The sequence below is a fragment of the Typopeltis vanoorti genome, chromosome 21 (genome assembly GCF_054136105.1).
Source record: "Typopeltis vanoorti isolate ZY-2024b chromosome 21, IOZ_Tvanoo_1.0, whole genome shotgun sequence".
In the NCBI taxonomy this organism is placed as follows: domain Eukaryota; kingdom Metazoa; phylum Arthropoda; class Arachnida; order Uropygi; family Thelyphonidae; genus Typopeltis; species Typopeltis vanoorti.
In genome coordinates this window covers 57,966,914-57,981,711 of record NC_143569.1, presented here as the reverse complement: position 1 = coordinate 57,981,711, position 14,798 = coordinate 57,966,914, and the positions used below count along the sequence as shown (strand labels likewise).

The window sequence follows — 14,798 nt, the reverse complement described above, 5'->3', positions numbered from 1 at the left end:
GAGGGATTGCAACACGTGCGTGGTTGCTTATTTACTTATATGTATTCGATCCCATTTCTCATTTTTGCGCATCGCCATACAAGTGAGCGTTAATGTTCGAAAATTCATCAACAAACATATTATAATTCAGTCATTATTCATTCATGAACTAAACTTCTCTATGTTGAAGAGTTGAGCAGGGCTGGTAGTTTTGTACATCCTATATATACCTATAGGAAGATTGTATTATTGTTATTTTGTTATCTAAATTAAATTTTATATTTTATATATATTATTTATCTCTCCTATGAAATATGTAATGTTAAGAATGACTTCAAAAAAAAAAACGTATCCGTTTGACGTTAAGCCATTATAATAATATATACTATATTACACATACAAGAAACACTGTAACTATAAAATAAACAATCTAAAAACTCACATAAGCGTCTTTTCTGCTTGTCCTATTATAATTACATAATAGTAAAATAGAGGGGGTCGATAAAAAGTAAGAAACTCTTGAAGGGGGTGACGGTCAAAGAAGTTTGGCGACCCCTGGTATAGATGATGGAAGTAGTTACAGTTCGTTGTAGTTGGTGGATTGAATGGTGGAGACAGAAAATTGTGGAGTAGGTGCCCTCCGATGAGTCTTTGGACTCCCTGGATGTCGTAATAATAATAATGAAAAATTCCATCAACTGAAATCTTTTATGACCCTTTCAGAAGTCTGTAAGTCTCAATCATGTCACTCCCCCTCTTTCTCCTGTTTATTAGTGTCTGCCATCTACAAATTCTGAATGTGTCTTCATAATCAATATCCACAATCCTGATATAATTTTTAATACTCTCTTCACTGTATCAGAATCACAACAGAAAACCAGGGGACTAGACCCACGCACAATAGTCCAAGTGAGGTCTTATCAAGCCTATGTAAAGAGGCAAAGTGACATCCTTATCTTAAATGTCAAAGTTCGTTTCAGCATTGCTATTATCTTTTCAGTTATATTTGCAATCTTTGCTACATGGCTCCTGACCTTAAACTTTAAGATCCCTAGCCTGATCATTTTCTTCTAGTATAATCCCACCAATATAATACCACATTGTATATCTATATCATTCTCAGACTTAGCTTTCTGTACAACATTTTGAGTCTGTTGTACAGAAAGCCGCTGTTTATAATTTGCATAATGGACATCATTCTTATGCACATGGTATTCCTTCCACATTTTCTTATGCTCTTGCTTCATAAGATTACATATCCATTTAACTCCCACCCTATTTATTCTTCAAACTTCCAGGACACATTTTGATATTGCATCATTTAAGTGTTTTTTAAATGTTTCCCCATGCACTATCGATATTCTTCCCATCCATCAACCAATGCCATTGCACTGACCCCAGCATACTTCTCAGAGATCATCATCAGCTTCTTATCAATAGTAATGGTATCATTTTGTTCTGATAATAGGTCATGCATATCATTTTGTTCTTCTAAGTCACTTCTTACTGCATCAGCTACCTAGATCTTGCTCATTCCTCTTGGTCTTTTTACTGCCCTCCTGTCAAACACATTTTGCCAGCCTCTTTCTTCCTGTTTAAATGCCCACACTGCTTCAGATTTACTATGCTCACACATTTTTAAATAACAATATCAAGTTCCTTCCTAGTCTTAACTTTTCATATTTTGCTATTGGGATACTATCTGCTCACCCTGAACATTTTTCTCACAGCTGTAATGTCTAGTCTTTGATCAACTGTTATTTCTAACTCAACTCTCAGATCCACAAGTTAAAAACGGTGTCACTGTCTTGAATACTACCAGTTTAGTGTTTTGGCTAATTTCTCTTATTGTATTCCTCTGTTATGGAAGCCATATTTGGACACATGCATCTGTTGGGTTCCAAGACTGTTTTGTTCATCCCCTCCACACACACACACACACACTTAATTATTGGCAGATCATCAGACAAATTTTTATCTTAGTAGCAGTCATCATAGAATAGAGAGAGGGAGCACCTAGTAACAAGCTGTACCATATCAAATCTGAAATCAAATTGATCTACACAGGGACCATAAAGAGGAAGTTGTTCTTGTTCAGTTCAATGTAGGTTATTGTAATCTTACACACTCCTTCCAAGTTTGAGGGATTATGACATGCCTATGCATGAGTTGTGTGGTGCTGAACTAACCATCGTTCATGTTTATTCAGCTGCCCTTGTTTCTTCAATGAATGTGACTATTTTAATCATATTCATAATCTCTCTGAGCCCTATATACACTCAGGCAGGTTTTATCAGATTCATCAAATGTTATTCAATTTTTAAATTTTACAAACATTAATAATTATTACCTTAGATCAGGCTTTCTCATCTCAGATTCCCTGGAACACTCTGGTTCCGCAAGAAATCGGGATTGAAAAAAATAATAAATATTATATAAATAACGTATTTATATAAATATATATATACATGGTGATCAAAATTAAAGTATCCCCAAAATGCTGTTAAAGTGTGCATCATCTGAGAAGAAGAAAAAAAGTTAGTTCCAAAATTCACCACCAGGGGATGATGTAAACACCAAATGCATGGAATTTAGATATCACGTAACATGGCAGATGTCAGGAGGGTTTAAAAAGATGGACATAGGATTTTTCCCATTTATTCTGGTTGTTATTTCTGTCCACAGTGATGGCACTAACCTTGCCCCAACATGCTTTCTTGTGAAGCTGTACTACCTGAACAATTGCAATGATGTTGATGAGGTCCATTATCTTCATGTACTCTGCACTGAATGAGTAGTCATTTTGAAGAAATGGAATTATTTGGAGTAGACTTGGCAGAGGTTGCAAAGCAATCACTTCACAACAAGTGAATGAGGTTCCTACTGCTGTTATGAAGCAGGTCATGAATAACAGCATTGGCTCCTGCAGTACACATGCTATACAAAGATACCTGTGCCTTACAAGAATGGCTGGAAAATTTTATGGAAGATTCCGCATTAACATTTGCTTGAGTGGAGTTGGATGCTGTGTGGTTGTGGATGAGTGTTTTGTGGATATGAGGTTCGCTTTCACCTGAATGAAGCTGTGAATACCTGCAGTTGCCTGGTACGAGCTACGCATAAATCCACATGAAATCCAACAAAATCCTTTGCATTCATCCAAAGTTATTGTCTGGTATGGGTTTACAGCTTCATTTATAATTGGACCATTCTCCTTTGAAGACATTGGCCAGTTGGGTCCTATGACATGTTCAGTTACTGCTGATAGGTATTACTAAGTTTTGCAGCTGTGGCACAACAAAACTGTGTGCCATATGTACAGCAACACCTGTGCATGGATTTAGTCATTTTCATGCAGGGTGGGACCCCTCAACATGTCAGTTGATCCATACTGGAGGTTCTTTGAGAAAATCTCACGGAAACCAGAGTGATCAGCTGGCCGCCTGTTTGACCTTCTCTGGCGCTGGTGATTTATCAAAGACAGGGTTTATTGGGATCATCCTGATAACTCGCCAGCACCGAAAGACAGCGTAACACAGCATGTGCACAACATCATTCTTGACCAGCTGTGCTCTGCCATTGAACACAATATGCAAAGGATGCAATTTGTGGCATACTGGGAAAGGCAGCACATTGAATAGTACAGCCCATGAATGTATAATGGAAGTGAATAAAAATGTACTATTTATGCCTGATGCTTGTGCCTCTTTTCTCCTCCTTATACACAGAAAAAATACTACATCTACACTCAGTATATCATACAGCCCATGGTGGTGAATTTTGGAACTACTTTTTTTTTCTCCCCAAATATCACTCCCATATGACATATAATGTATTCTTGCTAAGTTCTGCAGCATTTTGGATCACTGGGTGGTGCTCCACAAGGCCTTAAACAGGGGTACCTTAATTTTGATCACTCTGTGTGTGTGTAAGTATAAAAATAATATATACATATACATTGTATAATATATAAATAAATATATAATCTTTATGCAGGAGTTCCCTTAGACCTCTGAACCCTTGAAAATTATTTCAACTATCCTCCAGAATAAAAGTTTGAGAAAGGCTGCCTTAGAGAAATTGTGTACATTTGTATATATTGCTTTCATTAGTTCAACTTAGTGTATATAAGCTTTTAACACCTGGTTTTTTATGCATGTTTTCATGATTTTTTTAATACACTAATTTTTATATCTGTTTATGCTCTTTTATGCATTTATTACCTTGTGACTGCTGAGACATGTATTAGTGTAGTATGACCTTATGTGTCTTAGCCTCACTAAACAACAAACCAAATCTATAATTCTATATAAATTTATCCAACTGGCACCTACCACACTGCTTAGTTTATTCTGATATCTGTTTCTAAATTTAATTTGCCATCTTCACTAAAAATTGCACCTGAAATAGCTGAAGTATTTTACTTCCATGTTTCACCATGTTTCTATTTGTTTTCATAGTTTTTTTTATTTTGTTTCTCACTTTTGTACCAAATTTGTTAAAAGAAAGTAGCCAGTTAGTTCTGTAGATCATTCAGTCAAGACAATGACCTTTGATTGGAAACAATTCCCATCTGCCCAAGGTGGGTTGAGGCCCTAGTTTGGGATTTCTAGGCAAATTAAGCAGCCAGTCTGCTCATCTGCTGCATAAGGTCAGGTATTTATGCCTGTAGATCTCTGTGTTCATGGGACAGCTTTACCTGTTATGAGAGACAAAAAAACCCTCCACCTCCAGCTAATTCACTGTCTGATTGAAAATACTTAGTAAAGGTTTCTGATGTCATAGATAAGATTTGAACCCAGGTGTTTTCAACCAGAGGATTCTTCTATACCAGGGGTGTTCAGCCCGTCGATCGCGGAACGATTTTTGGTCGATCTCTTGTGTATTCCTCCTTACTTACAAATTTAATTAAAACTGAAAACATAATATTTTATTTATCATTATTTTGTATTATTTTTAATTCACTTTAAGTGTATTGCTATTGTTTATTTATTTTTCGTTAAAATTGTCAAATCAGTAATTTTCTTATAAGTCTGTGTAAATGAATTAATTTGGATCAGTGGGCCGAGTGAATATGATTATAAGCAAAGTGTAAAAACTCGATTAAGCTTAAATATTAAATATTCCAAAGCATATTACATCAATTTTTTACTTAGGTAAAGTCCCATGTGAATATTGTAATAAACTTTGTTTGTCTCGGTATAGTTTGTATTAGATGTTTTTGTAAATAACTCTTTTTGAAGCTAACTGTATATGCTGCTTTAATAAGAATATGTTAGAGTGTTAAAAACAAAGGCAATGTTTTTGTCACCGAAACTGTACATGGTGACATTAGAAAGATTGTTATTGAAACTTTTATGTATGAGAAAGGCTTGCAGGCTCTAAATGTGAACATCTTTGAAGTCAGTCAGAAAGAGTTCAAACAACTTTCCGATGGCCGGCAACTTACAATCAAAAGAAAGCAGAGGAGAACAAAAGGCGTGCCGAACTGAACTTGAAACTTACGATGAAAGATTCATATCGATTCTTTGGGGGTTGCCAAACTTCATGCGAGGTCTCAGAGGAGGCCTAATAAAAAGGGACTGAAGCAAGCAGAAGAGGTCCCAGTTCCAGAATTGCTGTCAGAGAGGAGGCCGAAAGGTCCAGAGTCGCCATCAGAGAGACTGCCCGGATCCACGTTGCTCGAGAGAGGAGTTCCCCGCTTCCAGAAAGGAGCTTCTTGGTTCGAGACGTCGCTAGAGAGAGACTACTTCTAGGCAGCAGACAAGGTTTCAAATTGCCGGAGAAAAGTTTCCAGGCCAGATTAATGTCAGACATTCACCAGTGTGTTGCGTTTTCATTACAATTTGATGAATCAAACGACTTCACTGATATTGCTCAGTTAATGGTATTTCAAGTAAAGAAGAACTTTTGAAAATTGAGATGCATAATTTTACCAAAAATTGGCATTGACAGTAACAGATGGTTTGGCCATTAATCTCTTTAACATGGGACATTATATATAAAAAAAAAAAAAAAAAAAAAAAAAAAAAAAATGAACACAGGTGGTGTTCATTTTTTTTTTTTATTTTTTTTTTAATTTGGATTTCTCCTTTACCTCGGTGTTTGTCATAACAAAACCATGATATTTATTAGTCTCAGTAGGAAGGTTTTGTACAAGTTCATAGCCTGAAAAAGAAAAAAAAAAAAAAAATATATATATATATATATATATATATATATATATATATATATATATATATTCACAAAAATATCCCCTCCCCCTCCAGGTCCATTCGGTCCATATTTTCTTGTCTTTTTTGGCTGAGGAACTTTGTCACTTTCACTGTTGGAAGACAGTGAAGCACCATCTCTGAATTGCCAAGAGCTGCATCATTACCAGCAGTGTTGTCATCAGTAGCATTATTGTCAAAATTTTTAGCATCGAACACATTGCTATTCAAAATCACCATCTTAAACGTGTTTTACTTTCTTCTGAATCTGAATAGTCACAATTTGACTTGAGCCCAATCAAAATACAATCAATTTTCTAAGCAGCTGTATGCTTTCAACAGGTGGCCATCCTGATTTAGATTATTGTTTATAGTGAATGTTCTCTGCCATTAGGGGTACATGAAAAAAATTTGGAAGATTGCTAAGCTTTCTTCCAAAACTTAAAAGCCAGCACAGCTTTATGGCTTTACTACAATACATGAAAGCTGATGAACTTATATATACTTCGATACTGTTTTGGGGATAGAAGCATGGTGTTGCACGTATGTGATATTACTGCTCAAATGGTCAAATGAATTATCAACCTAAACTTTATCTGTATGAATTCTTTCACACACACACACACACACACACAATTATAGGTATTAAAATTAGAACAGGAATCCTGTTCTTTAGAGCAGGATTTCTGTATTAGATAGCTTTTGGTTCACCCTTGTTACTAATGTGCTATAGGTTGTTAACCTTTTCTTTGGGTGGAATTGTCAGAAAAAAAAATTGATATGCAGTTTTTTGTTGTAACAACGTGAAACCGGATTTATGAATACTTATAATCTAATAATTATTTTTTGATACAATTTCAGATTGGGAAAGTGTTGATATAGAAGCAAATCATACAGGAGATGGAGAAGGAAAAGAGGAAGAAGAAATAGAAACTGAATCAGTTCCAAAAAATAAGAAAAAAATAGTTAAGAAAGAAGAAGAAGGACCAAGGAAGGAACATGTAAATGTTGTATTTATAGGTCATGTTGGTGAGTTAATTATTTTTATGAATCTAGAATTTCTCAGTTAATTAAATAGATGGATATAAATTTTTTTGTTCATTTCCTGCACACACACAAAAGATTGTAGAACCTATCAAATATGCATTGATAATAAATACTGTGGGTAGATTTAAAAAAAAAAAAAAATTAAATATGGTTCTAGTTTTTGAAGTACTGATTGTGAAGAAAGATGGTTCCAGTAGAAGTAGAATAGATGAAAAAAGAGGAAGGAAATTTGTCAGTGGTAAAAGAATTGAATTGAATAGCAAGTTGTTGCTTCCGTTTTATTATGTCATTTGATATGTTGATATGTTGATCAAATAATGCTTATTGAGGTAACTGAAAAAACAAACAAACTTGAATTGGAAACTGAATATCTTGTCCTGTACTTCAGTGATTAGGATTAAACTAATTGTTAAGAAACATTTTTGGTTTTTTGCATTGTTCATGAGAGAGTAGGGAGATTATTTTTTAACTTCATCAGTTTCCTCATATGTACCCTGAAGGGGTGTTCAGGCTACTATGACAGCACTACATAATTAAGTGTACAATCCTATTACTTGTCAGCCCTCCAATGTTGTCATATCTAGCATTTTGTTCTAAGGCACTTCTGACTGAATCAACCCACCTAGACCTTGGTCTTACTCTGGGTCTTTTTCTTGCCATCTTATCATCAAACACCTGTTTTGCTAACCTTTCTTCCCCTGTTCTATTTAAGTAACCATACCATCTTAGATTAGTCCTGCTCTCACATTCTTGAATGCAAACATTGTCAAGTTCCTAATGTCTTCATTTTTAATATGATTCTGCCACTGATGCTATCTGTTCAGGCACCTAATTTTTCTAAGAACTCATGTCTAATCTGATCAAGTAGTTTATTTCTAACCCAACTCTCACATCCATGACTTAATTGGTTTGAACACTATTGTATACTACTAGTTTAGTATTTTGGATAATTTCTCTCTTATTCTATATACATTTATTCAACTGGCTCATCACCGCACCAGCTTTGCTTATTCTGTTATCTATTTTCCAATTTAGTTTGCCATCCTCAGTATAAGTATACTTGAAATATTTTAAGTTTTCTATAGGTTCTCCATTGAAAATGTAAAGTTTTCTATCTTCTTGTCTATTTTCATAGTTTTGGTCTTTTTATTGCTGATTTTCATGCCAAATTTGTTATAGCTATTATTTAATTTAGTTAGAGAATCCAATGCAAATCTTCAAGATTGTGCTTAGGAGTACGATGTAATCTGCATAAAGCATATTTCCTTCAATTCTAACGGCTGACTGACAACTTACATATGGGCTATGTATTGTTTTGTGTAATGTTCTGTTTACCCCATATAATTGCAGTGCTTTGAAAAGCTTTTCTCTAGGCACCTTGTCATATACCTTTCTGATATTTCTAAACCTTAAGTACAGATTGTTGTTTATATTCCCAAGATTTCTCAATTATATGTCTTAAAAGTGAAAATCTGATCTTGACAACCTCTATTTGTTCTGAAACTAGTCTGTTCTCAAAGTTTCTCTTCCACAACTTTTTTTTACCTCTTTAAGTATACTTGTATAAATCTTACTTATGGAACACTTAGTAGAGAAATTTCTCTGTAATTCTGACATTCAGCTTTATTCCCTTTTTTATAGATGGGAACTATGAGAGATCCACTCTAATCATCTCGAAATTGACCTTCTTACCAAGTACTCTGAATTATGCAGTATATCCACTGTAAAACATTTATGCTTCCCTATTTGAGCATTTCTGCTCAGATCTCATCTCCTCCAGCTGCATTATTACATTCCAGTTTTTTAATGGTGTTTTCTACCATCATCATCATCAAATTCCTGCCATATACCCTCAAGTGGTGTACAGGATATGATAGTACAACATGAAAAAAATTACATCATTACTAACTTCCTATCTACAATTTTCCTCCAAATCAGTCTGTTACTTGTCAAGACTACAACATTATCAGATCTTATATTTCTATCGTCTAAAGCACTTTGTACCGTATCAATCCACCTATATCTTGGTCTTCCTCTGGGTCGTTTTGCAGAGAACTTGTTTTGCTAATCTTTCTTTGCCCATTCTATTTAAGTGACCATACCACCTGAGATTAGCTCTGCTAACGCATTGCTGGATGTTGACAATGTCAAGTTCTTTCCTAATATATTCGTTTTTAATATGATATTGCCATTGATGCCATCTGTTCACGCCTCTAATCTTTCTCAGGACTCTCATATCTGCAGTCTCTAGTCTTTGGTCAAGTGTTTTACTTCTGACTCAGATCCATAAGTTAAAACTGGTTTGAACACTGTCGTCTATACAGCTAATTTAGTGTTCTGACTAATTTCTCTCTTATTCCATATGAATTTATTCATTTGACTTCCTACCAAACCAGCTTTGTTGATTCTGTTGTCTATTTCTATATTTAATTTACCATCTTCAGTAAAAATCGTGCCTAAGTAGCTGAAATGTTTTACTTGTTCCACAGGTTCTCCATTCACAACACAGTTGACATTTTCAATGATTCTGCCTATATCATTTTCTTCATTGTCTTTGTCTTTTTATTGCTGACCTTCATACCATATCTATTACAACAGCTATTCAATTTAGTCAGAGAATCTTGCAAGACTCCAACATTATCAGATCTTATATTTCTATCGTCTAAAGCACTTTGTACCGTATCAATCCACCTATAACTTGGTCTTCCTCTGGGTCGTTTTAGTGCCAACCTGGCAGAGAACACTTGTTTTGTTACTATTCTTTCCTCACCTATTCTGTTTAAGTGACCATACCACTTGAGATTAGCTCTGCTAACGCATTCCTGGATGCTGACAATGTCAAGTTTTTTCCTAATATCCTCGTTTTTAATATGACACTGCCATTCATGCCATCTGTTCATGCCTATAATCTTTCTCAGGACTCTCATATTTGTGGTCTCTAGTCTTTGGTCAAATGTTTTACTTCTGACCCAGCTCTCAGATCCATAAGTTAAAACTGGTTTGAACACTGTCTTGTATACAGCTAATTTAGTGTTCCGACTAATTTCTCTCTTATTCCATATGAATTTATTCAGTTGACTTCCCACCATACCAGCTTTGCTGATTCTGTTGTCTATTTCCATATTTAATTTACCATCTTCAGTAAAAATCGTGCCTAAATAACTGAAATGTTTTACTTGTTCCACAGGTTCTCCATTCACAACACAGTTGACATTTTCAGTGATTCTGCCTATTTTCATTGTCTTTGTCTTTTTATTGCTGTTCATACCATATCTATTACAACAGCTATTCAATTTAGTCAGAGAATCTTGCAGACTTGTAGCGGATTTATTTAGAAGTATAACATCATCCGCATAAAGCAAAGAGCTGACATTAACATCTCCAATTTTGATATCATGTTTAATACCACTTTCCTTCATAATGTGATCCATATAGATAATGAATAACAGAGGGGATAATGTACATCCTTGATTTAACCAGATTTAACATTAAACCATCTTCCTGTACTTCCTTCAATTCTAACTGCTGACTTACAACTCAAATAAAGACTAAGTATTGCTTGATATAATGCCCCATTGACACCATATAACTGCAGCGTACTGAATAGCTTCTCTCTTGGCACCTTGTCATATGCCTTTTCCAGATCGACAAAACTTAAATACAGATCTTTGTTATATTCCCATGCTTTCTCGACTGTTTATCGTAAAGTGAAGATCTGATCCTGACAGCCTCTATTTGTCATGAATCCAGCTTGTTCTTCACCAAGCTTTTCTTCCACAATTCTTCTCAACTGTTTCTCAAGTATACTTGCGTAGATCTTGCCAGGAACACTCAGTAGGGAAATACCTCTGTAATTCTCACATGCAGTTTTATTTCCCTTTTTATATATGGGTACTATGAGAGCTCTACTCCAATCATCGGGAATTTTTCCCTTGTCCAGGCTTTCTGAACTATGCAGTGCAGCCACTGTAAGACTCTTATACCACCATACTTCAGCATTTCTGGTCGAATATCATCTACTCCTGCTGCATTTCCACATTTCAAGCCTTTGATGGCTTTTTCTACTTCAAGTATGGATATGTATTCCTGACGGCATGCCTGGTCAGTGTTTTTTACCACTGTGCTGTCATCACTGCTTGTTTCATTTAGCAGTTTTTCAAAGTAATTACTCCATACTTCAAGGATATCTTTTTCTCCCGTTTTCATGTCACCTTTATCATCTCTAATTCCTTTACGGCACTCTTTCCTCCATTCTTAATCTTCTTCAACAACCTCCAGAATATTTTGCCACCTTCTTGATATTTATTTTCTATATTCTTGCCAAAGTCTTCCCATGACTTTTGTTTAGCTAGGTTTACACAGTGTTTTGCATTCTTGCATTTGTCTCTATATTCTCTAAGAGCACAAGCTGACTTATTTGACAGGAACTTTTGGTATGCTTTCTTCTTTTCTTTCACTGCCTCTTTAACTTCCTGTGTCCACCAGGGAGTTCTGATTTTTTTATCCTTACAGACAACCTCACCACATGCCTCTCTGGAAGAATCAATCAATGTTTTCTTCAGAGTTTGCCACTGAATCTCCAAGGTTTGATTCCTGTTCTCAAACTCTTTCATTTTTTCTTCAATAATCTTTGTGTATTTTAGTCTACAGCTCACATCTGAGAGCTGCTCAACTTTTATTCGCTTTAAAACTTTCTTACATGTTATTCTTTTCAATATGAAATTCAATTTTATCCTGCTCAAGACTGAATAGTGATCACTTCCAATTTCAAATCCTCTGTACACTCTGGTGTCCTGCACCAGGGAGAAAACATCACTATCAACAATAACATAGTCAATGAGACTTTTCTTATTCCTAGCCTCTTCTCTCCATGTGAATTTGTGCACATTTTTATGTTGGAAAATGGTGTTAGTAATAACCAGTCCATGTCCTGAGCAGAAATCCAACAGCTATTTGCCATTATTATTAGCTTTGCTCTTTTCTCCAAATATTCTCAAAATATTTTTGTATGTCTCACAATCATTTCCTACTCTGCTATTTAGATCCCCAACAAGGACCACTTTTCATTTTTCATTGTGTCAGTTGCTTTTTCTAACGCCTCAAAAAATTCCTCCAATTGTACCTTAATAGAACCTTCTGTCGAACCATAGGCACAAATAAGTCTCATTGTCCAGTTTCCCATTCTCATATTTGCCCACATTACTCTTCTTGAGACTGACTGCCATTCAAGAAGATAAAAGTTATATTATACATAAATGATTTCTCCCTAACTACAGAGTTTATCATTTGAAAAAAATGTGTAGTGTGCAATCCATCCCATCTTCTATAAACCATTTTCTATGTTGTGGGAAACTAAAGTTTACTCATGAAGTAACTTCACAATTGGGCAACTCGCATAGCTAACAAATTCACATTTTCCTTGGTATATTGTTTTAGTAATAAGGCGTGACACCTTTTGACTACTTGTATAAGAAAATATGGCTTCTGCATTACTTCAACCTTGTGGCTCTCACATATGGCCTCAATAAAGGTTAAAACTAGTGTGGGTAGTGACCCTTCCCACAATGCATTACATTATACATGTCCGTAAGGATATGTGTGTATGTTGCATTATGGGATACTAAGGCAAGTATGTGAAGTCATTAGCCTCTATATACAAGTTGCCCAGTCATGAAGTTACTTCATGCACAAACTTTGTTTGCTTACACTTGGATAAAGGATTAAACTAGAGAATGTTTCTCTAGTAGGGCTTACATGAATCAGAGTGGGAGAAGTTATGAAATTTGGGAAGGACCACTGCCGATGTCATCCACAAATGAAGAGTTAAGTCAGGTGTTACATCTCGTCTTCACATAAGCTGCAAAATAGATTGATCTTTGGTATGCCTTGTTTCATCTCTTGAAGCAGTCTTGTGAAGTTGCTTTGCTTGCATGCCATTCTGAATAGGAAATACTGCATGTGTTAGATACACATCTCTAAATTAAATGTTTTAAACAATGACTGTTTTTAGCAAATCTTAGTTTTTATGCTTGTGTTTTCTAGTTATTATATATATTCATCCTAATAAGAATATTCCTAAGTATCTTATTTTAATAATAAGTTGCACTGTAAATATTTTTTGAATTACCTGTATGTGTATATTCAGATCAGTGTTTTATATTTTTAGATGCTGGTAAATCTACTATCGGTGGTCAGTTGTTGTGAGTACTGTTCTTTAATATTAAATGCTTTTATATATTATAATATAGTAATCCAATGGATGCTGTTTTTACTTAATTTATCTGAACTGATGGAAAGAAAACTTCTCATTTTGTATCTGCAAAATTCTGTTATGTAGTATCTTTTGTTACACTTAATGTTTTCAGGCTGTTATGTTTGCAATATAATTCATTTTCCTTTGAGATGATTATTTATCTCATCTCATCTTCCTTTTCCCTCTTTTACCTTGCGGTGTCGAGGGTTTATTAATCATCGGACCTCAAACCATTCACAGGATAAGGTGGTCAGCCCTATGTCCATAGTGTTGAGTTCTCAAGGCCGGTTTGCATCTTTGCAGGATGAAAAACCACAGGATAAACTGGGGGGGGGAAAACCTACTGTCCATGCCCAAGACAAGCTAATTTGGCTATGGCTGAGGAAGATCCTTCAGCTCCTCATGTCACCAACGGGAATAAAATCTAGGACATTCCTTCCCCAGGCATATGATTGCAAAGCGCACAGCCACTAGGCTAACCACACCGATGATGATTATTTAAAAATTGTTAATTATTTAACTGTCCCAAATCTGTAGTTGGTAGTGTGATGATGGGCATAATAAAATGACCAAATTATTCCATTTATTTTTAATCATTATTTCCTGATGTCTTCAGTAATTACTATCTTCAGTAAATAGTTGTTTCTAACTATTTGATTATTCATTTGTTTTTCTAGCCATTAATTACATTTTTATTAAACATCATATCTTGGCCACATCATGAGAAACAGCAAATACCAACTTCTACAAACTATTTTGATAGGAAGAATTGGTGGCAAAGGAACTAGAGGAAGAAAAAGAATATTATGGTTTGACAACATCAAGACGTGGACAGGAAAGAGCAGTGCACAACTGCTCAGATTAGCACAAGAGCTCAGTTTGTTCGCCAAGATGGTCGCTGACCTTCGATAGAAGATAGCACAATAAGAAGAAGAAGAATTACATTTTTCATCCTTTTTTTTTGATATCTAGGCATTTGATTATATTTGCTCATCTGAATTCTTCAGAAATAATTATCCTGTTATATACCTTTAATGGAACATACACTCAACATTATAAGGTAACTTTATGGCTTACACATGTAGCAAAAAATTGTATAGAATTTTATTTAGTAACTGATATGTTTCATCCAACATTACGGACTGTCAGGGAGACAGACCATTAACTACATTCAAAAGATGAATCACAATAACGAGTCATATTTCATGTTCATATTAGTGGCTATTTTAAGTGGAAATATAAGTTGTTCAAGCAAATAGGAATTTTCAGTTATTGAGAATTTGTTTTTATTTTTAAACAAACAGAAT

General features: G+C 35.0%; 1 protein-coding gene across 1 annotated transcript in view; it reads left to right on the top strand.

Annotated features, from left to right (window-relative positions):
- The window catches only part of eRF3 (eukaryotic translation release factor 3), a 217,588-nt gene that overhangs the window by 58,519 nt on the left and 144,271 nt on the right, over window positions 1–14,798 (top strand). Inside the window, exons 3-4 of the mRNA XM_090411395.1 lie at window positions 7,053–7,220; window positions 13,405–13,438. Of these exons, the coding sequence (XP_090267521.1) occupies window positions 7,053–7,220; window positions 13,405–13,438 (202 nt within the window). The remainder of the gene's footprint in view (window positions 1–7,052; window positions 7,221–13,404; window positions 13,439–14,798) is intronic.